The sequence below is a fragment of the Arachis ipaensis genome, chromosome B8 (genome assembly GCF_059453495.1).
Source record: "Arachis ipaensis isolate K30076 ecotype BB chromosome B8, ASM5945349v1, whole genome shotgun sequence".
Classification (NCBI taxonomy): domain Eukaryota; kingdom Viridiplantae; phylum Streptophyta; class Magnoliopsida; order Fabales; family Fabaceae; genus Arachis; species Arachis ipaensis.
In genome coordinates this window covers 46,642,556-46,669,058 of record NC_142443.1, presented here as the reverse complement: position 1 = coordinate 46,669,058, position 26,503 = coordinate 46,642,556, and the positions used below count along the sequence as shown (strand labels likewise).

General features: G+C 39.2%; 1 protein-coding gene and 2 non-coding genes across 3 annotated transcripts in view; 1 reads left to right on the top strand and 2 right to left on the bottom strand.

Moving 5' to 3' along the window:
- The window catches only part of LOC148547945 (uncharacterized), a 55,153-nt gene extending 54,267 nt beyond the window's left edge, over positions 1–886 (top strand). Inside the window, exon 3 of the mRNA XM_088495565.1 lies at positions 845–886. Within this exon, the coding sequence (XP_088351691.1) occupies positions 845–886 (42 nt within the window). The remainder of the gene's footprint in view (positions 1–844) is intronic.
- Positions 887–4,211: 3,325 nt separating this feature from the next.
- Positions 4,212–4,315, bottom strand: LOC148547944 (small nucleolar RNA R71). The gene has a single exon (XR_015898545.1). It is a non-coding gene; the product is annotated as a small nucleolar RNA R71 (small nucleolar RNA).
- Positions 4,316–21,063: 16,748 nt separating this feature from the next.
- Positions 21,064–21,171, bottom strand: LOC148547943 (small nucleolar RNA R71). Its single transcript, XR_015897189.1, has one exon. It is a non-coding gene; the product is annotated as a small nucleolar RNA R71 (small nucleolar RNA).
- Positions 21,172–26,503: the final 5,332 nt, after the last annotated feature.

Below are 26,503 nucleotides of genomic sequence, written 5' to 3'. Positions count from 1 at the left end.
CCAGAAAAATATCTTCAGCAGGTCTGGGGTCCCTAGAACATTAATTAGTGATGGGGGGTTCTCACTTCTGCAACAAACAGCTCTCCTTTGCTATGGCTCGGTATGGAATTAGCCACAAGGTGGCAACTCCATATCATCCACAGACAAATGGACAAGCTGAAGTTTCTAATAGAGAACTGAAAAGAATCCTGGAACGGACTATAAATACCCATAGAAAGGATTGGGCGAGAAGCTTGGATGATGCTCTGTGGGCTTATAGAACAGCATTTAAGACTCCTATAGGAACCTCTCCATACCACCTTGTGTTTGGAAAGGCCTGTCACCTGTCCGTGGAACTGGAGCATAAGGCCTACTGGGCAACCAGATTCCTAAACTTTGATGCCAATTTAACCGGAGAAAAAAGATTGCTCCAGCTGAATGAGCTAGAGGAATTCAGACTCATGGCTTCCAAAAATGCCAAGCTTTACAAAGAGAAAACAAAAAGGTGGCATGACAGAAAGCTGTCATCTAGAGTCTTTGAACCAGGACAAAAGGTTGCTGTTTAACTCTAGGCTCAAGCTATTCCCCGGGAAACTGAAATCCCGGTGGAGGGGACCATATGTGATTACAAGCGTGTCACCATATGGCTATATGGAGTTGCAAGACAGTGATTCTGATAATAAGTTCATTGTTAATGGACAGAGAATCAAGCATTATCTTGAAATACAATAAGTCCAGCTAAAGCCCAAAACTGAGACTTGATTAAAGCTCAGTAATAGTCCAGCTAAAGACAATAAAGAAGCGCTTGCTGGGAGGCAACCCAGCCATTTACAAAGTTTATTTGTTAATTAATTAATTTTTACAGGTTTATGTCAATTATCTTCAAGGTAAAATCGTAATTGCTTGAGTTCACAGAGTTAAAAAAGGATTCGCAGGATAAAACAGCAAAAAAGGGAGCTCACTGGTGCGAAAAAAGACAGTAAAGGCTGTTTTGGGTGTTGAACGCTCAAAAGAAGCATCCACTGGGCGTTCAACGCCAGTAAGGATGGCCATCTGCGCGTTAAACGCCAGAAAGAAGCATCTTCTGGGCGTTGAACGCCAGAAAGAAGCACCTTCTGGCCGTTTAACGCCAGATTTACAGCATCCTAGGCGTTTAGAAAAATGCCCAGTGACAAAGGAGTTCCTGGCGTTCAATGATGCCAAGGCATCTTAGGCGAGTTTCACTAGCATTTTTCTGTTAGTTTTAGTTGTTTTATGCACTTTCTTGAGCTTAAAGTAACCAAGAATGGTTAAATGAATAACAAAGCAATGAACCATCCAAACAGCATGATTTTTATGCAAATTTCATGAGTTTTTAGTTATATTACTTGAATGCTATGAATGGAAGATTCTCATGAAAATTTGCAAGACTTTGATGCAGTTGTTTGGATGATTTCAGGGAAGAAGAGGCTAGGCAAGGAAGCAACCAAAATCAATAAAGGAAGCTTGAATATCACATGTGGAGTTTAAGTTCCAGTTTAAGCTTAAACTGGAACTTAAACGGCCAAAATCATGAAAGCTGAGGAAAGGGTGAAAGTGGCGTTTAACCTCCAGTTTAACCTTAAACTGGAAGTTAAACGCCAGAAATGGGAAATGCACCAGGGAGCCATTTCCACGTTTAAGCTCCAGTTTAACCTTAAACTGGAGCTTAAACGTGTTCGACCAAGTTTTCTCCTCCAGGGTTGCTTTCTCCATTTCCACGTTTAAGCTCCAGTTTAACCTTAAACTGGAGCTTAAACGTGTTCGACCTCCAGGGGTTCCTTTCTCCGCTTCCACGTTTAAGCTCCAGTTTAACCTTAAACTGGAGCTTAAACGTGTTCGACCTCCAGGATGGCTTTCTCTATTCCCACGTTTAAGCTCCAGTTTAACCTTAAACTGGAGCTTAAACGTGTTCGACCTCCAGAGCTGCCTTTCCTATCTCCACGTTTAAGCTTCAGTTTAACCTTAAACTGAAGCTTAAACGTGCTTCCACAAAAAGGCATCACTGGAAGTGTCTGGCGTTTAAGCTGCAGTTTAAGCTTAAACTGCAACTTAAACGCCACTATTGGAAAAGGTTTCCGGGCCAAAAATATTGCAGTTTAAGTTATCTTTTGAGCACAAACATTAACTTAAACTTACTTTGGTATGAAACCCAATTGAATATCATGGTTTATGGGATTGGGCCTGAAGGATTGATGAGTCTGGAATTTCAATTTGTTGAGTCATGTGTCATTACTTGATTATCACTAAGTTGGCTCAATGAATGTTACAGAATGTGGATCAGCAGCCTCATCAAGATTATGGATCATAAACCCAAAGCAAAAGGAAAGCAGGGAGAGGCCTCAAAGCCCAAGAAACACAACAGAAGCTCAATATAGAAAGTGTATAAATAGGATAGAATTTAAGTTAGGAAGAAAGACTTTTACCTTTTCATTTTGCTAGTTTTCATACCTTTGTAATTGAATTCAGAGCTATGACTCACTAAACCCCCTTTCATTGGGTTAGGGAGCTCTATTGTAATTCAATGAATCAATAATAGTTTATCTTCTTCTTCAATCTTTTCTCTTGAATTTTGTTAGAAAGCTTCTCGATCTAATTCCATTGGGTAGTTGTCTTGGGAAAGAAACTACCCATAATTGGAATCCTTCGGAACCTTGGGAAAGGAATGGAGGATTCATGCTAGAGAAGCTTTCTCACAGTGAATTGGATTGGGGTTTGGATGGATATTGTGACATGTAATCCTACCAAATTGTGGTTCATGAAACTGTGTGGTATAATTAGTGATCGAGCATCATCTCTTCTTATGAACATTTAAACCAAGGGATTGGGAATTTGTTTGTTTTTAGAGAGAATTGGTGAGCCAAGGGATTGGGATCCAATCATATAAGATTGCCAAGCAAAATTCAATGAACGCATTGGTTGAGGAAGAGATAAACATGTTTTGATTCGGAGATCTCAATATCTCCTATAACCCAATGAATTCCCCATCTCCGATTTCCACTTTCTCTTTACATTCTGCAACTCAATTCATGCAATCACCCCCATTCCCTTTTAATTTCAGCAATTTAGCTTCTGCTCTTTAATTCATGCAATTTAAGATTCCGCCATTTCAATTTCTTGTCATTTACGTTTCCCGCCAATTTTACATTCCGCAATTCTCATCTAATTCTTGATTCCGCTCAACTAGACACACTTCTAATCCGAATTGCTCATTCAACCAATCCTTGTGGGATTTGACCTCACTCTATTGTGAGTTTTTACTTGACGATAACCGGTGCACTTGCCGGAAGGAATTTTGCCGATCGTGCAATTTCATAAATCGTGGCATAACTAGTTTATGCGCATCAAGTTTATGGCGCCGTTGCCGGGGATTGGTTTTCGATTGACAATTCTCAAATTGGAAGTTAACTAGATTGAGCATTTTTCTTGCTTTGTTAATTCAGTTCAAGTTACTTATTGAATTTCAATTTCTGCACTCTGTTACATGCTTTCTTTCTTTATGCTTTTAATTTCAAGCAACTAACTCACTGACTCACTAACTATTTGAATTAATTCCTCAACTGCTCTAACCATACTCTTCCATTAACCAAGAGTATTTCACTTGTTTGGTGCCTGTGCTGTGTTCTTGTATGACAGGTAGGAGAGGAGAGACATCAACCCCTCCATATACCGAACCAGAGAGGACCCTTCATAGACTTAGAAGGGAAGCAAGAGGGAAGAGAATACTGAGAGAAGAGGAATCTGAAGGAGAATCTGAGGACAATTTTGAGGAAGCTTTAGATCTCAACATGGATAGAGAAGTTCACAACCATGAGAGGGATGATGGAAACAATGCCATTCCTGAGAGGAGGGTTCTTGGTTCATACATAAACCCAACCTCTGGGAATTGTGGTAGCAGCATTCAGAAACCAACCATTCAGGCCAACAATTTTGAGCTCAAACCACAGCTAATATCACTTGTGGAGAATCATTGTTCATTTGGTGGGAGTGCTAATGAAGACCCAAACCAACATCTCACAAAATTCCTGAGAATTTGCGACACTGTGAAGTCTAATGGAGTCCAGGAAGATGCCTATAAACTGCTTTTGTTCCCATTTTCACTTAGGGACAAGGCAGCTAAGTGGCTGGAATCATTCCCAAGGGGGAGCCTAACAACCTGGGATGAGGTGGAAAGCAAGTTTCTGGCACGTTTCTACCCCCCACAAAAGGTCAATAGGCTTCGATCTGAGGTTCAGACTTTTAGACAACAAGATGGTGAAACTCTCTACGAGGCATGGGAGAGGTTCAAGGATTTGACAAGGAAATGCCCACCAGACATGTTCCATGACTGGGTGCAATTGCACATTTTCTATGATGGACTTTCTTATGAATCAAGGAAGGCTGTAGACCATTCATCAGGAGGTTCATTGAACAGGAAAAAGACTGTGGAAGAAGCCATTGAAGTGATTGAGACAGTGGCTGAGAATGAGTACTACTATGCATCAGAGAGACACAACACTAAGGGAGTCATGGAGCTGAACCATGTTGATACAATTCTAGCCCAAAACAAGGTGTTTGCCAAGCAACTAGCAGAGCTCACCAGGAAATTAGAAACAAAGCAAGTGGCTGCAATACACACACAAGATCAAGAGGAAGCAAGCACTGAAGGAGGTGATTGGGAAGAGGCCAACTATGTGGGAAACCAACAAAGGCAATCATATGATCCACATTCCAACACTTACAATCCAGGATGGAAAAACCACCCAAACTTTGGGTGGGGGAACCAACAAACCCAACCACAAAACCACAAACCTTACAACCACAACCAACATAACAATTCCACATACCAAAACTCCAACCAAAGATCATACCAAGCCACACAAAACACTTACTCCCAACCATCATATCATGGCCAAAATAATCAACCTACCCAACCTAATCCGAACCAACAATTTCAAGATCAATTAAACAGGATAAAAGGAATGCTTGCAACCATGAGTCAAGACATAACCGAATTGAAAGCCTTTAAGGAAGAAGTAAATTCTAACCTGCAAAACCAAGGAGCTGCTATCCAGAAGCTAGAAAATCAAATTGTGTATTTGTCTAAGCAAACCCCTGGGCCAAGCGTTTCTCATGCTGCCAAGGCTATTGCAAGGGAAGAATGTAAGGCCATAACCCTCAGAAGTGGAAAGAATCTAAAGGAGATCTCAAAGGAAACCATAGAGGATGAAGCAAAGGAAAATGTGAGGGACAAGGAACAAGGACAGTCTTTTACACCGTCTGCAACAAAAGAAAAAGAAAAAGAGGTCCTGAAGCCTTATACACCTAAAGCACCATATCCTCAACGTTTGATGAAAAGTGAAAAGGATGGCCAATTCTCCAGGTTCTTGGAAATTTTCAAGAAGCTTCAAATCAACATTCCGTTTGCTGAGGCAATAGAGCAAATGCCACTCTATGCAAAATTCTTAAAGGAATTAATGACCAAGAAGAGAAGCTGGAGAAATGAGAAAACTGTGTTGTTAACTGAAGAATGCAGTGCCATCATTCAGCACAAATTGCCTCAGAAATTGAAGGATCCAGGCAGTTTCCAAATCCCCTGCATCATAGGAGAAGTCATGGTGGAGAAGGCCTTGTGTGACTTAGGGGCCAGTATCAATTTGATGTCTCTAACAATGATGAGAAGAATGAAGATTGAGGAAGCCAAACCAACAAGAATGGCCCTCCAATTGGCAGATCGAACTTTTAAATTCCCTCATGGGATAGTTGAGGATTTGTTGGTGAAAGTGGGAGATTTTATATTTCCTGCTGATTTTGTGGTGTTAGATATGGAGGAAGAAGCCAAAGCTTCAATAATTCTGGGAAGACCCTTCCTGGCTACTGCTGGAGCCATCATAGATGTACAAAAGGGTGAACTCACTCTTAGACTACATGATGAGAAATTGGTGTTTAACGTATTCAAGGCAATGAGCTATCCATCAGAATCACTAAGGGAATGCATGAGGGTGGATGTAGTGGACATTGCAGTACAAGAAACCTTTGAGGAAACAACAAAGGAAGTGGCAGAGGAGGAGTTCACCAAGGACATAGAAGTTAGTGACATCAAGGCTGCTGAAACAACCATGCCAAGCATGCCAGAGAGAGTGAAAGAAGAGAAGGAAGCACCAAAACCTGAGCTCAAAGCATTGCCCCCTAATCTCAAGTATGCATACTTGGGTAGTGATGAGAGTCATCCTGTTATCATTAGCTCTGCCCTGAGTCAAGAACAGGAAGAAGAATTGATCAAGGTGCTACAAACTCATCAAGATGCCATTGGATGGACCCTAGCTGATTTGAAGGGGATAAGTTCATCCATATGCATGCATAAAATCTTATTAGAAGAGGATGCTAGACCCTCCATCCAAGCTCAGAGAAGATTGAATCCCGTCATGAAAGAAGTGGTACAAAAGGAGGTCATGAAGTTATGGCAGGCAGGGGTAATCTACCCCATTTCTGATAGCCCATGGGTTAGTCCCATCCATGTAGTTCCCAAGAAAGGTGGCATAACTGTGGTGCCAAATGAGAGGAACGAACTCATACCCACAAGAACTGTCACTGGGTGGAGGATGTGCATAGACTACAGGAAGCTCAATGAAGCCACCAGAAAAGATCATTTCCCACTTCCATTCATGGATCAGATGCTTGAAAGGCTTGCAGGACATGCTTACTATTGCTTTCTGGATGGATACTCAGGCTATAATCAGATAGTAGTTGATCCTAGAGATCAAGAGAAAACATCATTTGTTTGTCCATATGGAGTTTTTGCTTATAGACGCATGCCCTTTGGATTGTGCAATGCACCTGCCACTTTCCAAAGATGCATGCTGTCCATCTTTTCGGACATGATTGAAAAATTTATTGAGGTCTTCATGGATGATTTTTCTGTGTTTGGAGATTCTTTTCCTAGCTGCCTACACCACCTTGCCTTGGTGCTTAAGAGGTGCCATGAGACCAACCTAGTATTAAACTGGGAAAAGTGTCATTTCATGGTCACAGAAGGAATAGTCCTTGGCCACAAAATCTCTAATAGAGGCATTGAGGTGGACAGAGCTAAGGTGGAACTCATCGAAAAACTACCTCCACCAAGTAATGTCAAGGCAGTTAGGAGTTTTTTGGGACACGCTGGTTTTTACAGAAGGTTTATTAGAGACTTTTCTAAAATAGCCAAACCTTTGAGTAACTTGCTTGTCTCTGATACACCCTTTGTATTTGATAAAAATTGCATGCTAGCCTATGAACTTTTGAAGCAAAAACTTTCCTCTGCACCTATATTGCCCCACCTGATTGGAACTTACCTTTTGAACTGATGTGTGATGCATCAGACCTTGCTATTGGGGCAGTGTTAGGACAAAGGAAAGACAATTTGGTACATGTGATTTATTATGCCAGTAAAGTCTTGAATGATAACCAAAGGAATTACACAACCACTGAAAAAGAACTCTTGGCAATAGTCTTTGCATTTGACAAATTTAGATCCTATCTCATTGGATCTAAAGTCATTGTCTTCACTGATCATTCAGCTTTAAAATACTTACTTGCTAAACAAGAATCCAAACCAAGACTTATTAGATGGGTTCTTTTGTTGCAGGAATTTGACATTGAAATCAAAGACAAGAAGGGTGTAGAGAACAAGGTGGCAGACCATTTATCAAGGATACCATGTGAAGAAGGAAGCGCACAAAGCACACATATAAATGAGTGCTTTCCTGATGAACAACTCATGGTAATTCACAAAGCACCCTGGTTTGCAGACATAGCAAACTTCAAGGCCACTGGGAGTTTGCCGTTGGAATTTAACAAGCATCAAAGGAAGAAATTGGTAAATGATGCCAAATACTTCATCTGGGACGAACCATACTTGTTCAAAAAATGTTCGGATGGCATACTCAGAAGATGCATATCAGAAGAAGAAGGAAGGGAAGTCTTATGGGACTGCCATGGCTCCACTTATGGAGGACATTTTGCAGGAGAAAGAATAGCAGCTAAGGTGTTGCAGTGTGGTTTTTATTGGCCCACTATCTTCAAAGATGCAAAGGAACTAGTGAAGCACTGCCATGAATGCCAGAAAGCGGGGAATCTGCCAAGAAGAAATGAAATGCCACAACAATTCATTCTGGAACTTGAATTGTTTGATGTATGGGGGATAGATTTCATGGGACCCTTTCCCACCTCATATTCAAATAATTACATTTTTGTAGCAGTAGACTATGTCTCCAAATGGGTTGAAGCAATAGCAACTCCAACCAATGATAATAAGGTAGTCATGAACTTCCTCAGAAAACACATTTTTTGCCGTTTTGGGGTTCCAAGAGCAATCATCAGTGATGGAGGAAGCCACTTCTGCAACAAACCATTAGAGGCATTGCTTCTAAAATATGGAGTCAAACACAAGGTAGCCACACCATACCATCCACAGACAAGTGGGCAAGCCGAAATATCTAATAGAGAACTCAAAAGAATCCTGGAAAAGACTGTGGGAATTTCAAGGAAAGACTGGTCGATTAAGCTAGATGATGCTCTTTGGGCATATAGGACAGCTTTCAAAACACCAATTGGAATGTCCCCTTACCAACTAGTACATGGAAAAGCTTGCCATTTGCCACTGGAGTTGGAGCACAAGGCATTCTGGGCCTTGAAAATCTTGAACTTGGACAGCAAAGCTGCTGGAGAAAGAAGGATGTTGCAAATTCAAGAGTTGGAAGAATTCAGAGCTGAAGCTTATGAGAATGCCAAAATTTACAAAGAAAGAGCAAAGAAGAAGCATGACAGCAACATAGCCCCAAGGAAATTTGAAGAAGGACAAAAAGTATTGCTCTACAATTCTAGGCTGAAGCTATTTCCAGGGAAGCTAAAATCAAGGTGGTCTGGACCATTCCTTGTCACCAAGGTCTCCCAATATGGACAAGTAGAAATCATGGAAGAAAAGTCACAACGAACCTTCACTGTGAATGGTCAAAGTCTCAAACATTACTTGGGAGATGTGGAGGAGAAGGACAAAGTTAAATATCACCTCAACTGAGGCAGCTGACCGTCAAGCTAATGACGTTAAAGAAGCGCTTGTTGGGAGGCAACCCAACCTGAGGTAATACTACCTTGCTGTTTCTTTTATTTGTTTCAATAAAAAGGTGAAGTAGTTTCTGTGCATTGCAAGGAATTAAGTTTGGTGTTTCACACCAAACAATGAATTCGTGGATCAATAATTCAAAGGGGAATGTGTGACTCCAAGTTTGGTGTTCCACCACACAGATTAACTGAACACAACAACCTTTGAATTATATGAAAGGAACAACCATTCTAAGCAATCACAGAAATGCTTAAAATCCTTAGCAGCAGCTTCATTCCAAGGAGAATTCGAGGACTCAAAGAGCAGAGGAGTAAGTAGGAGACTAAGTTTGGTGTTCACACACCAACCTAAGACTCAGACACTTGCCCATACATAGTTGAACTAACCACTCAAGTGCTTGAGAAGCAAGCAACTTCATCACTCTTTGCAGGAAAGGAAACAAGGATCTTAGAAAGAACATAAAACAACAACTAGGAGAAGAAGGAGAAATCAAATTGTTTCCTGGCAACAAAGAGAAAACAAGGAATTTCACAAGGTGGTGTTGTTCCTTGACAATTCTTTAAAAAGGGCAAACAAAAGCATGCTTGTTCTGGTTTAAACTGAAATTGTTGAATCTTTCTGGAATGTGAAGTTACTAGTATGTTTGTCTGTTTATTGCTTTGAATAAAGTGAATGCCTAGATGTTTGGATATAACTTCACCTTCTTAAACAAATGCTTGCCATGCTTGTTCTGTTCCCAAAAATAAAAGAAAAGTTTGAACAAAAGTAACTTGGCTCAATTAGTGACAAATCAAGTAGAATTAAGTGGTGGTATGCATGCTTGATTGTTTAGTCAGATCACTGGAAATAGAGTGTAGAATTATCATTTTTTGTGTAGAAATTGAAAACTGTCTATGGATCTTGATGAATAAATGTCTTTGGCCATGAAAAAGAAAGAAAAAGAAGAAGAAAAAGCCACTGAAAAAGGGCAACCAAAAAGCAAAAAAAAAAATTGAGAAAATAAGCTAGGCATCAATGGTTTGAACTTCTGAGACAAATGCCTGTGGTGTTTATGTATTAAGGATATGCTTGGATGAATAGGTTCTGAGGAGTGTTTCAACACTTGGTAACTTGGGTTAACTAACCCGGGATTATCAACCAAAAGTCCATTATCAAGAGCAACCTAAATACAAAACATTTAGTCACACAAAGAGGTGCTGGGCACCAATGTCTCAAGAAGAAATGTGAACTAAAATGCCTGCAGTGGATATGTGTAGTGCACTGATAAGAAAAAAGAAAATGCCAAAGGCGTGTGCAACACATGACACTAAGCAAACAAGGAGCAAATGAGCTCAAAGAAAAAGAAAAGAAAAACAAAGAAGAGAAAAGTGCCAAGGACATAAGAATAACAAGAGGCCATAGTAGTGTTTGATGAATGCAATGAAAAAGTGATAATCTTACCTGATAAGAATGAAAAAGTGATACTGCAACTTTCTGCATAAAACCCTTCTGATGAACTTCAAGTGCTTACTAATATAGCCAATGTAATTGCTTTCTGTTTCATACTTTCTTCTCAAATAACTCAGGACTTGCTTAGGGACAAGCAAGTATTAAGTTTGGTGTTGTGATGCCAAGGCATCTTAGGCGAGTTTCACTAGCATTTTTCTGTTAGTTTTAGTTGTTTTATGCACTTTCTTGAGCTTAAAGTAACCAAGAATGGTTAAATGAATAACAAAGCAATGAACCATCCAAACAGCATGATTTTTATGCAAATTTCATGAGTTTTTAGTTATATTACTTGAATGCTATGAATGGAAGATTCTCATGAATATTTGCAAGACTTTGATGCAGTTGTTTGGATGATTTCAGGGAAGAAGAGGCTAGGCAAGGAAGCAACAAAAATCAATAAAGGAAGCTTGAATATCACATGTGGAGTTTAAGTTCCAGTTTAAGCTTAAACTGGAACTTAAACGGCCAAAATCATGAAAGCTGAGGAAAGGGTGAAAGTGGCGTTTAACCTCCAGTTTAACCTTAAACTGGAAGTTAAACGCCAGAAATGGGAAATGCACCAGGGAGCCATTTCCACGTTTAAGCTCCAGTTTAACCTTAAACTGGAGCTTAAACGTGTTCGACCAAGTTTTCTCCTCCAGGGTTGCTTTCTCCATTTCCACGTTTAAGCTCCAGTTTAACCTTAAACTGGAGCTTAAACGTGTTCGACCTCCAGGGGTTCCTTTCTCCGCTTCCACGTTTAAGCTCCAGTTTAACCTTAAACTGGAGCTTAAACGTGTTCGACCTCCAGGATGGCTTTCTCTATTCCCACGTTTAAGCTCCAGTTTAACCTTAAACTGGAGCTTAAACGTGTTCGACCTCCAGAGCTGCCTTTCCTATCTCCACGTTTAAGCTTCAGTTTAACCTTAAACTGAAGCTTAAACGTGTTTGACTACGTTACCCTCCAGGGCTGCCTTCTTCCATTTCCACGTTTAAGCTTCAGTTTAACCTTAAACTGAAGCTTAAACGTGCTTCCACAAAAAGGCATCACTGGAAGTGTCTGGCGTTTAAGCTGCAGTTTAAGCTTAAACTGCAACTTAAACGCCACTATTGGAAAAGGTTTCCGGGCCAAAAATATTGCAGTTTAAGTTAGCTTTTGAGCACAAACATTAACTTAAACTTACTCTGGTATGAAACCCAATTGAATATCATGGTTTATGGGATTGGGCCTGAAGGATTGATGAGTCTGGAATTTCAATTTGTTGAGTCATGTGTCATTACTTGATTATCACTAAGTTGGCTCAATGAATGTTACAGAATGTGGATCAGCAGCCTCATCAAGATTATGGATCATAAACCCAAAGCAAAAGGAAAGCAGGGAGAGGCCTCAAAGCCCAAGAAACACAACAGAAGCTCAATATAGAAAGTGTATAAATAGGATAGAATTTAAGTTAGGAAGAAAGACTTTTACCTTTTCATTTTGCTAGTTTTCATACCTTTGTAATTGAATTCAGAGCTATGACTCACTAAACCCCCTTTCATTGGGTTAGGGAGCTCTATTGTAATTCAATGAATCAATAATAGGTTATCTTCTTCTTCAATCTTTTCTCTTGAATTTTGTTAGAAAGCTTCTCGATCTAATTCCATTGGGTAGTTGTCTTGGGAAAGAAACTACCCATAATTGGAATCCTTCGGAACCTTGGGAAAGGAATGGAGGATTCATGCTAGAGAAGCTTTCTCACAGTGAATTGGATTGGGGTTTGGATGGATATTGTGACATGTAATCCTACCAAATTGTGGTTCATGAAACTGTGTGGTATAATCAGTGATCGAGCATCATCTCTTCTTATGAACATTTAAACCAAGGGATTGGGAATTTGTTTGTTTTTAGAGAGAATTGGTGAGCCAAGGGATTGGGATCCAATCATATAAGATTGCCAAGCAAAATTCAATGAACGCATTGGTTGAGGAAGAGATAAACATGTTTTGATTCGGAGATCTCAATATCTCCTATAACCCAATGAATTCCCCATCTCCGATTTCCACTTTCTCTTTACATTCTGCAACTCAATTCATGCAATCACCCCCATTCCCTTTTAATTTCAGCAATTTAGCTTCTGCTCTTTAATTCATGCAATTTAAGATTCCGCCATTTCAATTTCTTGTCATTTACGTTTCCCGCCAATTTTACATTCCGCAATTCTCATCTAATTCTTGATTCCGCTCAACTAGACACACTTCTAATCCGAATTGCTCATTCAACCAATCCTTGTGGGATTCGACCTCACTCTATTGTGAGTTTTTACTTGACGATAACCGGTGCACTTGCCGGAAGGAATTTTGCCGATCGTGCAATTTCCTAAATCGTGGCATAACTAGTTTATGCGCATCATTCAACGCCAGAAAGAAGCAACAGCTGGGCGTTGAACGCCCAGGAGAAGCTGCACATGGGCGTTAAACGCCCAAAAAATGCAGCGTTTGGGCGTTTAACGCCAGGATGGTGGGGAGGAGGTAAATTCGTTTTTACTTCACAATTTTTTTTAATTTTTTTTTCAATTCATGATTTCTTGCATAAACATGTTACAAACCGTTAATTCCAAAAAAAAAATTTAATCCTAATTTCTAAAATCCCTTTTTCAAAAATATCAAATGTATCTTAATCCATAAACATAAATCTTTTTCCAATCCAATCCAAATCTTTTTCAAATTTTTCAAAACTCAATTATCCTACTCAATTATCTTTTAAAAATCTTTTTCAAAATAAAAATTCAGATTTATCTTTTCCAAATATCGTTCACAAATTTTTATTTTTAAATTATATCTTTTTCTTATCACATTGATCTTTTATAAATCATATCTTCTATCTTATCTTTTTAAAATTTTCGAAAACCCACCTCCCCTCCCTTTTAAATCCACATTCGGCCTCCCTCCTCTAATCCACCATTCGACACTAGCTCTCCTTCTATCCCTCTCCCTTTTTTTCTTTTGCTTGAGGACAAGCAAACCTTTAAGTTTGGTGTGTTTATCCGTGATCACTAAACCATACCCGCTAAGATCATGGCTCCTAAAGAAAAACAACCCACTCCAAGAGGAAAGAAAGAGAGTATTCCAAAACCATTTTGGAATCAAGGGAAGTTCTTAACTAAAGAATATTCAGACCATTACTACAAAATAATGGGTCTAAGATCAGTGATCCCGGAAGTCAAATTCGATCTGAAAGAAGATGAATATCCAGAGATCTAAGAGCAAATTTGAAACAGGAACTGGGAAATCCTAGCTAATCCTGAAACAAAAGTAAGAAGGAATATGGTTCAGGAGTTCTACGCTAATCTGTGGCAAACAGACAAGCAGAGAATATCTAGAACTGCCCTCTATAACTACTGGACCTTGGTCAGAGGAAAGATTGTTCACATCCACCCTGACAAAATCAGGGAGATCTTTAAGCTACCTCAGCTGAAAGATGACCCAGACTCCTTTAATAGGAGAATGATGAGAACAAACAAGAGCCTGAACAAGATTCTAGAGGATATATGCATCCCTGGAGCCAGGTGGACCACCAGCACCAAGGGCGTCCCAAATCAACTCAAGAGAGAAGATCTCAAACCAGTCGCCAGAGGATGGCTGGACTTCATTGGGCGTTCTATATTGCCCACTAGCTATCGTTCTGAAGTTACCGTTAAAAGAGCAGTGATGATCCATTGCATTATGTTGGGAAAAGAAGTGGAAGTTCATCAACTGATTTCATGTGAACTTTACATAATTGCAAACAAAAACTCCAAAGATTCCAGGTTGGCTTATCCAAGCTTAATTTCTATGCTCTGCAAAGATGCTGGAGTGAGGATGGGAATAACTGAGTATATCTCAGTTGAGCGGCCAATCACCAAAATATCAATGAAAAAACAACAAGCGCAGGATGACCCCATCAAGAGGAGGGTACAGGAATTTCTCCCAGAAATCCCTCAATCTGAATATTGGGAATATCTTGAAGCATCTGTTACCAAGTTGCAAGAAGCTATGGACCAAATAAAGGAAGAACAAAATAATCAAAATAGCATGCTTTGCAAATTGCTCAGGGAACAAGAAGAGCAAGGGCGTGACTTAAAGGAACTGAAGCGTCAGAAGTTATCTCTTGAGGGACCAAACACCCCACAGACTAGAGGAACATCCACTTCCCACAATAAAGGTTGTTGAATTCTAATTTTAGCTTTAACTCTATGATAGTTGTTATTATAGGAGTTTACCTTAGAAGTTATATATAAGTAGTAGTAATTAGTACATCTATTTTGATTTTATTCTCAATTAAGTTATAATTTATTTTTCTCATCATCATTAAACATGAATAAAATAGTAGATTTTTAGAATAAAGAGGCAATTTATATTTTTCAAGTTCTTAATAAGGAAAATTCTAATTAATTATATGTGGTGGCAATACTTTCTGTCTTCTGAATGAATGCTTGAACAGTGCATATTTTTTATCTTGAATTCTATGAATGTTAAATTTGTTGGCTCCTGAAAGAATAAGGAATAAGAGAAATATTATTGCTGATCTGAAAAAAAATTATGAAATTGATTCTTGAAGCAAGAAAAAGAAGTGAAATATATATATATATATATATATATATATATATATATATATATATATATATATATATATATATATATTTACAAGGAATCATTGGATAAAGAAAAAGAAAAAGCCAATAGCCCTTAAAACCAAAAGGCAAGGGTAATAAGAAGGATCCAAGGCTTTGAGCATTAATGGATAGGAGGGCCCAAGGAAGTAAATCCAGGCCTAAGTGGCTAAATCAAGCTGTCCCTAACCATGTGCTTGTGGCATGCAGGTCCAAGTGAAAAACTTGAGACTGAGTGGTTAAAGTCGTGATCCAAAGCAAAAGAGTGTGCTTAAGAACTCTGGACACCTCTAATTGGGAACTTTAGCAAAGCTAAGTCACAATCTGAAAAGGTTCACCCAGTTATGTGTCTGTGGCATTTATGTATCCGGTGGTAATACTGGAAAACAAAGTGCTTAGGGCCACGGCCAAGACTCATGAAGTAGCTGTGTTTAAGAATCAACATACTAAACTAGGAGAATCAATAATACTATCTGAAGACCATAGAGGTTCCTTTGCCTGCACTTCTGCAGTGCATGAGTTTTGATGAATACTCATCCTTTGAGAAGGATGAAGACACTAGGGAAGAGCAAGTTGCTCAGTACCTAGGAGCTCTTATGAAACTGAATGCCAAGTTATTTGGTACAAAGTGGTGCACGAAATTATGATCATCAATGGCGCCAAAAACATGGTATGCACAATTGTAATCTCAACTCTTTATCACAACTCCACACAACTAACCAGCAAGTGCACTGGGTCGTCCAAGTAATAAACCTTACGTGAGTAAGGGTCGATCCCACGGAGATTGTCGGCTTGAAGCAAGCTATGGTTATTTTGTAAATCTCAGTCAGGCAGATTCAAATGGTTATGGAGAATTGATAATTAAAATATGAATAAAATATAAAATAAGATAGAGATACTTATGTAATTCATTGGTGAGAATTTCAGATAAGCGTATGAAGATGCTTTGTTCCTCCTGAACTTCTGCTTTTATATTGTCTTCATCTAATCATTCATACTCCTTTCCATGGCAAGCTCATGTTGGGTTTCACCGTTGTCAATGGCTACCTCCCGTCCTCTCAGTGAAAATGGTCCAAATGCGCTGTCACCGCACGGCTAATCAGCTGTTGGTTCTCGATCATGCTGGAATAGGATCCATTGATTCTTTTGCGTCTGTCATTACGCCCAGCACTCGCGAGTTTGAAGCTCGTAACAGTCATCCCTTCCCAGATCCTACTCAGAATACCACAGACAAGGTTTAGACTTTTCGGATCTCAAGAATGCTGCCAATTGATTCTAGCCTATACCACGAAGACTCTGATCTCACGGAATGGAAGGCTCAGTTGTCAAGCGAGGCAACCATGCGTCATGAACCAGGAGGCTAAGAGATACGCACTCAAGCTATTGCAAGTAGAACGGAAGTGGTTGTCAGGCACGCGTTCATAGAAAAATAGTAGTAATTGCATTAATTCATGAAGAACAGCAGAGCTCCACATCTTAATCTATCGGGTGTAGAAACTCCACCGTTGAAAATACAAAAGTAATAATGGTGTTCATTAGCTTCTGCCCCAGAGGGGGAACCAGAATGACCAAGACCTAGACCTAAGGACTAAACGTCCAGAGATATCCAAATACAATAGTAAAAGGTCCTATTTATAGAGAACTAGTAGCCTAGGGTTTACAGAAATGAGTAAATGACGTAAAAATCCACTTCCGGGCCCACTTGATGTGTGCTTGAGCTGAGCATTGAAGCTTTCACATGTAGAGACTTTTCTTGGAGTTTGATGAGCGGATAATTTATACGCTTTTTGGCATTGTTTTTAGTATATTTTTAGTAGAATCTAGTTACTTTTAGGGATGTTTTTAATAGATTTTATGTTAAATTCACATTTCTGAACTTTACTATGAGTTTGTGTGTTTTTCTGTGATTTCAGTTATTTTCTGGCTGAAATTGAGGGACTTGAGCAGAAATCAGATTTAGAGGTTGAAGAAGGACTGCTGATGCTGTTGGATTCTGACCTCCCTACACTCAAAGTGGATTTTCTGGAGCTACAGAACTCGAAATGGTGCGCTTCAAATTGCGTTGGAAAGTAGACATCCAGGGATTTCCAACAATATATAATAGTCTATACTTTGGCCAAGAATAGACGACGTAAACTGGCGTTCAACGCCAGCTTTCTGCCCAAATCTGGCGTCCAGCGCCAGAAAAGGAGCCAAAACCAGAGTTGAACGCCCAAACTGGCACAAAAGCTGGCGTTCAACTCCAAGAAGGACCTCTACACGTGCAACACTTAAGCTCAGCCCAAGCACACACCAAGTGGGCCCCGGAAGTGGATTTATGCATCAATTACTTACTTCTGTAAACCCTAGTAGCTAGTTTATTATAAATAGGACCTTTTACTATTGTATTAGGTATCTTTGATCAGTTGTATGCTATCCTAGATCACGTTTGAGGGCTGGCCTCTCGGCCATGCCTGGACTTTCACTTATGTATTTTTAACGGTAGAGTTTCTACACTACATAGATTAAGGTGTGGAGCTCTACTGTTCTTCAAAGATTAATGCAAAGTACTATTGTTTTCTATTCAATTCATCTTGTTTTGCTCCTAAGATATTCATTCGTACTTCAATCTGAATGCGATGAACGTGACAATCATCATCATTCCCTATGAACGCGTGCCTGACAACCACTTCCGTTCTACCTTAGACTGAATGAGTATCTCTTGGATCTCTTAATCGGAATCTTCGTGGCGTAAGCTAGAATGATAGCGGCATTCAAGAGAATCCGGAAGGTCTAAACCTTGTCTGTGGTATTCCGAGTAGGATTCAATGAATGAATGACTGTGACGAGCTCCAAACTCGCGATTGCAGGGCGTTTGTGACAGACGCAAAAGGATAGTAAATCCTATTCCAGCATGATCGAGAACCGACAGATGAATAGCCGTGCCGTGACAGGGTGCGTTGATCATTTTCACTGAGAGGATAAGATGAAGCCATTGACAAGGGTGATGCCTCCAGACGATTAGCTGTGCCGTGACAGGGCATTGGATCATTTTCCCGAGAGATGACCGAAAGTAGCCGTTGACAATGGTGATGTATCACATAAAGCCAGCCATGGAAAGGAGTAAGACTGACTGGATGAAGATAGCAGGAAAGCAGAGGTTCAGAGGAACGAAAAGTATCTCCATTCGCTTATCTGAAATTCCTACCAATGATTTACATAAGTACCTCTATCCCTATTCTATTATTTATTTTCGAAAACCCATTACTGTTTGATATCCGCCTGACTGAGATTTACAAGGTGACCATAGCTTCCTTCATACCGACAATCTCCGTGGGATTCGACCCTTACTCACGTAAGGTATTACTTGGACGACCCAGTGCACTTGTTGGTTAGTTATGCGAAGTTGTGAAGATATGTTTAGACCATGGTTCTGTGCATCCGTTTTTGGTGCCATTGCCGGGAAATCAATTTCGAACAACAATTCACAACCTGAGTAGCAATTTCGCATACCAAGTTTTTGGCGCCGTTGCCGGGGATTGTTCGAGTATGGACAACTGAAGGTTCATCTTGTTGCTCAGATCAGGTAATTTTCTTTTTGTTTTGTTTTCAAAAATTTTTCAAAAATCTTTCAAAATTTTCTCCTTTGTTTTCGAAAAAAAAAAGTTTTAATAAAAATAATGTTTTCAAAAATATATTTTCTTTCAGAATTTTTAAGAATGAATTCTAGTGTTTCATGAAGCATGTTGAAGCCTGGCTGGCTGTAAAGCCATGTCTAATACGACTGTAGGGCATGTCAGGCGTGTCATGTCTGAGTTACATACTAAAGCTTGGCTGGCTATTAAGCCATGCCTGACCCTTTGATTGGAGCTTTAGACTAAAAAGCATAAGATTCCTGGAATTCATATTAAAAATTTTGGAATCCTTATTTTTCTTTTTTCAAAATGATTTTCGAAAAATTAAAAGAAAATACAAAAAAAAATCATAAAATCATAAAAATAAAAAATATTTTGTGTTTCTTGTTTGAGTCTTGAGTCATGTTATAAGTTTGGTGTCAATTGCATGTGCATCTTGCATTTTTCGAAAAAAAATCATGCATTCATAGTGTTCTTCATGATCTTCAAGTTGTTCTTGGTAAGTCTTCTTGTTTGATCTTTGCATTTGCATGTTTTGTGTCTTTTCTTGTTTTTCATATGCATTCTTGAATTCTTAGTGTCTAAGCATTAAAGAATTCTAAGTTTGGTGTCTTGCATATTTTCTTTGCATTAAAAAATTTTTCAAAATTGTGTTCTTGATGTTCATCATGATCTTCATAGTGTTCTTGGTGTTCATCTTGACATTCATAGCATTCTTGCATGCATTCATTGTTTTGATCCATAACTTTCATGCATTGCATCATTTTTCTTGTTTTTCTCTCTCATCATAAAAATTCAAAAAATAAAAAAAAAAAAAATCTTTCCCTCTTTTCTCTCATAATTTCGAAAATTAGATTTGACTTTTTCAAAAATTTTTAAAATCTAGTTATTTTTATGAGTCAAATCAAATTTTCAATTTAAAAATTTTATCTTTTTCAAAATCTTTTTCAAAAATCAAATCTTTTTCATTTTTCTTAGTTATTTTCGAAAATTCTAAAAATATTTTTCAAAAATCTTTTTCTTATTTTTATACCAAATTTTCGAAAATAACAATAGCAATTAATGTTTTGATTCAAAAATTTCAAGTTTGTTACTTGTTGTTAAGAAAGATTCAAACTTTAAGTTCTAGAATCATATCTTGTGATTTCTTGTGAATCAAGTCATTAATTGTGATTTTAAAAATTCAAATCTTTTTCAAAAACTAATTTCTATCATATCTTTTCAAAAATATCTTCTTATCTTATCTTTTTTTCAAAAATTTGATTTCAAAATATCTTCTCTAACTTCCCAACTCCTTATTTTTTCAAAATTAATTTTTGTTTCAACTAACTAACTAACTTTTTGTTTGTTTCTTACCTTTTTCAAAACCACCTAACTAACTCTCTCTCTCTCTCTATTTTCGAAAATATCTTCCCCCTTTTTCAAAAATTTCTTTTTAATTAACTAATTATTTTATTTTTATTTTGAATTTTCGAAAAAACTACCAACCTTTTTCAAAAACTATTTTCAAAAATCACTAACTCTTTTTCAAAAATTATTTTCGAAATTTCCCTTCTCTTATCTTATTCTATTTATTTATTCATCTACTAACATCTCCACCTCACCCACCAAAAATCCGAACCCTCTCTCTCTCTTTCTGAGTTCAGATTTTTCTCTTCTTCTTTTCTTCTACTAACAATAAGGAACCTCTTTACTGTGACATAGAGGATTCCTCTTCTTTTCTTTTTCTCTTCTCTTTCTTATGAGCAGGGACAGAGAAAAATGCATTCTTGTTGAAGCTGATCCAGAACCTGAAATGACTCTGAAGAGGAAACTAAGAGAAGCTAAATTACAACAATCCAGAGATAACTTGATTGAAAATTTCGAACAAGTAAAGGAGATGGCAGCCGAACCCAACAACAATGCAAGGAGAATGCTTGGTGACTTTACTGCACCTAATTCCAATTTACATGGAAGAAGCATCTCCATTCCTGCCATTGGAGCAGACAACTTTGAGCTGAAACCTCAATTAGTTTCTCTAATGCAGCAGAACTGCAAGTTTCATGGACTTCCATCTGAAGATCCTTTTCAGTTCTTAACTGAATTCTTACAGATATGTGATACTGTTAAGACTAATGGAGTAGATTCTGAAGTCTACAGGCTCATGCTTTTCCCGTTTGCTGTAAGAGACAAAGCTAGAATATGGTTGGACTATCAACCTAAAGACAGCCTGAACTCTTGGGATAAGCTGGTCACGGCTTTCTTAGCCAAGTTCTTTCCTCCTCAAAAGCTGAGCAAGCTTAGAGTGGATGTTCAAATCTTCAAATAGAAAGAAGGTGAATCCCTCTATGAAGCCTGTGAGAGATACAAAGGACAGACCAAAAAGTGTCCTACTGACATGCTTTCAGAATGAACCATCCTGGATATATTCTATGATGGTTTATCTGAGCTATCAAAGATGTCATTGGATACCTCTGCAGGTGGATCCATTCACCAAAAGAAAACGCCTGCAGAAGCTCAAGAACTCATTGATATGCTTGCTAATAACCAATTCATGTACACTTCTGAGAGGAATCCTGTGAGTAATGGGACGCCTATGAAGAAGGGAGTTCTTGAAGTTGATACTCTGAATGCCATATTGGCTCAGAACAAAATATTGACTCAGCAAGTCAATATGATTTCTCAGAGTCTGAATGGAATGCAAGCTGCATCCAACAGTACTCAAGAGGCATCTTCTGAAGAAGAAGCTTATGATCCTGAGAACCCTGCAATAGCAGAGGTGAATTACTTAGGTGAACCTTATGGAAACACCTATAACTCATCATGGAGAAATCATCCAAATTTCTCATGGAAGGATCAAAAGCCTCAACAAGGCTTTAATAATGGTGGAAGAAACAGGTTTAACAATAATAAACCTTTTCCATCATCCACTCAGCAACAGACAGAGAATTCTGAGCAGAATTCATCTAGCTTAGCAAACTTAGTCTCTGATCTATCTAAGGCCACTGTGAGTTTCATGAATGAAACAAGGTCTTCCATTAGAAATTTGGAAGCACAAGTGGGCCAGCTGAGTAAAAGGATAACTGAAATCCCTCCGAGTACTCTCCCAAGCAATACAGAAGAGAATCCAAAAGGAGAGTGCAAGACCATTGACATAAGCAAAATGGCCGAACCCAATGAGGGAGAGAAGGACGTGAATCCCAAGGAGGAAGACCTCCTGGGATGTCCAGTGATCAATAAGGAGTTTCCCTCTGAGGAACCAAAGGAATCTGAGGCTCATCTAGAGACCATAGAGATTCCATTGAACCTCCTTATGCCCTTCATGAGATCTGATGAGTATTCCTCTTCTGAAGAGAATGAGGATGTTACTAAAGAGCAAACTACCAAGTTTCTTGGTGCAATCATGAAGCTGAATGCCAAATTATTTGGCATTGATACTTGGGAAGTTGAACCTCCCTTGTTCATCAATGAACTAAGTGATCTGGATCAACTGACATTGCCTCAGAAGAGACAGGATCCTGGAAAGTTCATAATACCTTGTACCATAGGCACCATGCTCTTTAAGGCTCTGTGTGACCTTGGTTCAGGAATAAACCTCATGCCCCTCTCTGTAATCGAGAAACTGGGAATCTATGGGGTGCAAGCTGCTAAAATCTCATTAGAGATGGCAGACAATTCAAGAAAACAGGCATATGGACAAGTAGAAGACGTGTTAGTAAAGGTTGAAGGCCTTTACATCCCTGCTGATTTCATAGTCCTGGATACTGGAAAGGAAGAGGATGAATCTATCATCCTAGGAAGACCTTTCCTGGCCACAGCAAGAGCTGTGGTTGATGTTGACAGAGGTGAACTAGTCCTTCAATGGAATGAGGACTCCCTTGTGTTTAAAACTCAAGGATCTCCCTCTACAACCATGGAGAGGAAGCATGAAAAGCTTCTCTCAAAGCAGAGTCAACCTAAGCCCCCACAGTCAAACTCTAAGTTTGGTGTTGGGAGGCCACAACCAAACCCTAAGTTTGGTGTTGAACTCCCATATCCAAACTCTAAGTTTGGTGTTGGAGAGTCTCAACAATGCTCTGAACATCTGTGAGGCTCCATGAGAGCCCACTGTCAAGCTATTGACATTAAAGAAGCGCTTGTTGGGAGGCAACCCAATGTTTATTTATCTAATTTTGTTTTTGTTTTTCATGTTTTATTAGGTTCATGATCATGTGGAGTCACAAAATAAATATAAAAATTAAAAACGGAATCAAAAACAGTAGAAGAAAAATCACACCCTGGAGGAGCATCTGCCTGGCGTTCAACGCCAGAACAGAGCATGGTTCTGGCGCTGAACGCCCAAAATGGGCAGCATTCTGGCGTTCAACGCCAGAAATGGCAACAAATGGGCGTTGAACGCCCAAAATGGGCACCAACCTGGCGCCGAACGCCCAGAGTTGTGTGCAAGGGCATTTTGCATGCCTAAATTGGTGCAGGGATGTAAATGCCTTGACACCTCAAGATCTGTGGACCCCAAAGGATCATCTCAGGATCTGTGGACCCACAGGATCATCTCAGGATCTGTGAATCTCACAGGATCCCCACCCACCTCACCCTCTATCTCTCCATTCATGACCATCCCTTCTGTTTTCCATCCACCACTCACATCCATACACACATCCCTCCATCTTCTCCATATCTTCTTCTTCTTCTATTCATTCTTCTTTTTCTCGAGGGCGAGCAACATTCTAAGTTTGGTGTGGTAAAAGCATAAGCTTTTTGTTTTTCCATTACCATTGATGGCACCTAAACCTCTAAAAGAGGGAAAGGGAAGACAAAGGCTTCCACCTCTGAGTCATGGGAGATGGAAAGATTCATCTCAAGGGTCTATAGCTCAGTGGTAGAACATGTGGCTGCAAATCAAGAGATCCCTGAGATACCTCAGAGGAGGCACTTCCCTCCACATAAATATTAGGAGCAAATCAACACCTCCCTAGGAGAATTAAGTTCCAACATGGGACAATTAAGGGTGGAACATCAAAAGCACTCCATCATCCTTCATGAAATAAGAGAAGATCAAAAAGCAATGAGGGAGGAGCAACAAAGACAAGGAAGAGACATAGAAGAGCTCAAGGACATCTTTGGTTCCTCAAGAAGGAAACGCCACCATCACTAAGGTGGATTCATTCCTTGTTCTTATTTCTTCTGTTTTTCATTTTCTATGTTATGTGCTTATCTATGTTTGTGTCTTCATTACATGATCATTAGTAGTTAGTAACTATGCCTTAAAGTTATGAATGTCCTATGAATCCATCACCTCTCTTAAATGAAAAATGTTTTAATTCAAAAGAACAAGAAGTACATGAGTTTCGAATTTATCCTTGAACTTAGCTTAATTATATTGATGTGGTGACAATGCTTCTTGTTTTCTGAATGTATGCTTGAACAGTGCATATGTCTTTTGAAGTTGTTGTTTAAGAATGTTAAATATGTTGGCTCTTGAAAGAATGATGACTTGGAGACATGTTATTTGATAATCTGAAAAATCATAAAAATGATTCTTGAAGCAAGAAAAAGCAGCAAAGAACAAAGCTTGTAGAAAAAAAAAAAGAAAAATAGGCGAAAAAAAAATATAGAAAGAAAAAGAAAAAGCAAGCAGAAAAAGCCAAAGCTCTTAAAACCAAGAGGGAAGAGCAAAAAGCCAATAACCCTTAAAACCAAAAGGCAAGGGAAATAAAAAGGATCCCAAGGCTTTGAGCATCAGTGGATAGGAGGGCCTACAGGAATAAAATCCTGGCCTAAGCGGCTAAACCAAGCTGTCCCTAACCATGTGCTTGTGGCGTGTAGGTGTCAAGTGAAAACTTGAGACTGAGCGGTTAAAGTCAAGGTCCAAAGTAAAAGAAGAGTGTGCTTAAGAACCCTGGACACCTCTAATTGGGGACTTTAGCAAAGCTGAGTCACAATCTGAAAAGGTTCACCCAATTATGTGTCTGTGGCATTTATGTATCCGGTGGTAATACTGGAAAACAAAGTGCTTAGGGCCACGGCCAAGACTCATAAAACAGCTGTGTTCAAGAATCATCATACTGAACTAGGAGAATCAATAACACTATCTGAACTCTGAGTTCCTATAGATGCCAATCATTCTGAACCTCAATGGATAAAGTGAGATGCCAAAACTATTCAAGAGGCAAAAAGCTACAAGTCCCGCTCATCTGATTGGAGCTATGTTTCATTGATAGTTTGGAATTTATAGTATATTCTATTCTTTTTATCCTATTTTGATTTTCAGTTGCTTGGGGACAAGCAACAATTTAAGTTTGGTGTTGTGATGAGCGGATAATTTATACGCTTTTTGGCATTGTTTTTAGTATATTTTTAGTAGAATCTAGTTACTTTTAGGGATGTTTTTAATAGATTTTATGTTAAATTCACATTTCTGGACTTTACTATGAGTTTGTGTGTTTTTCTGTGATTTCAGGTATTTTCTGGCTGAAATTGAGGGACTTGAGCAGAAATCAGATTTAGAGGTTGAAGAAGGACTGCTGATGCTGTTGGATTCTGACCTCCCTGCACTCAAAGTGGATTTTCTGGAGCTAAAGAACTCGAAATGGCACGCTTCAAATTGCGTTGGAAAGTAGACATCCAGGGATTTCCAGCTATATATAATAGTCCATACTTTGGCCAAGAATAAATGACGTAAACTGGCGTTCAACGCCAGCTTTCTGCCCAAATCTGGCGTCCAGCGCCAGAAAAGGAGCCAAAACCAGAGTTGAACGCCCAAACTGGCACAAAAGCTGGCGTTCAACTCCAAGAAGGACCTCTACACGTGCAACACTTAAGCTCAGCCCAAGCACACACCAAGTGGGCCCCGGAAGTGGATTTATGCATCAATTACTTACTTCTGTAAATCCTAGTAGCTAGTTTATTATAAATAGGACCTTTTACTATTGTATTAGGTATCTTTGATCAGTTGTATGCTATCCTAGATCACATTTGAGGGCTGGCCTCTCGGCCATGCCTGGACTTTCACTTATGTATTTTTAACGGTAGAGTTTCTACACTCCATAGATTAAGGTGTGGAGCTCTGCTGTTCCTCAAAGATTAATGCAAAGTACTACTGTTTTCTATTCAATTCATCTTGTTTCGCTTCTAAGATATTCATTCGTACTTCAATCTGAATGCGATGAACGTGACAATCATCATCATTCCCTATGAACGCGTGCCTGACAACCACTTCCGTTCTACCTTAGACTGAATGAGTATCTCTTGGATCTCTTAATCGGAATCTTCGTGGCGTAAGCTAGAATGATGGCGGCATTCAAGAGAATCCGGAAGGTCTAAACCTTGTCTGTGGTATTCCGAGTAGGATTCAATGAATGAATGACTGTGACGAGCTCCAAACTCGTGATTGTAGGGCGTTAGTGACAGACGCAAAAGGATAGTAAATCCTATTCCAGCCTGATCGAGAACCGACAGATGAATAGCCGTGCCGTGACAGGGTACGTTGATCATTTTCACTGAGAGGATAAGATGAAGCCATTGACAAGGGTGATGCCTCCAGACGATTAGCCGTGCCGTGACAGGGCATTGGATCATTTTCCCGAGAGATGACCGAAAGTAGCCATTGACAATGGTAATGTATCACATAAAGCCAGCCATGGAAAGGAGTAAGACTGACTGGATGAAGATAGTAGGAAAGCAGAGGTTCAGAGGAACGAAAAGCATCTCCATTCGCTTATCTGAAATTCCTACCA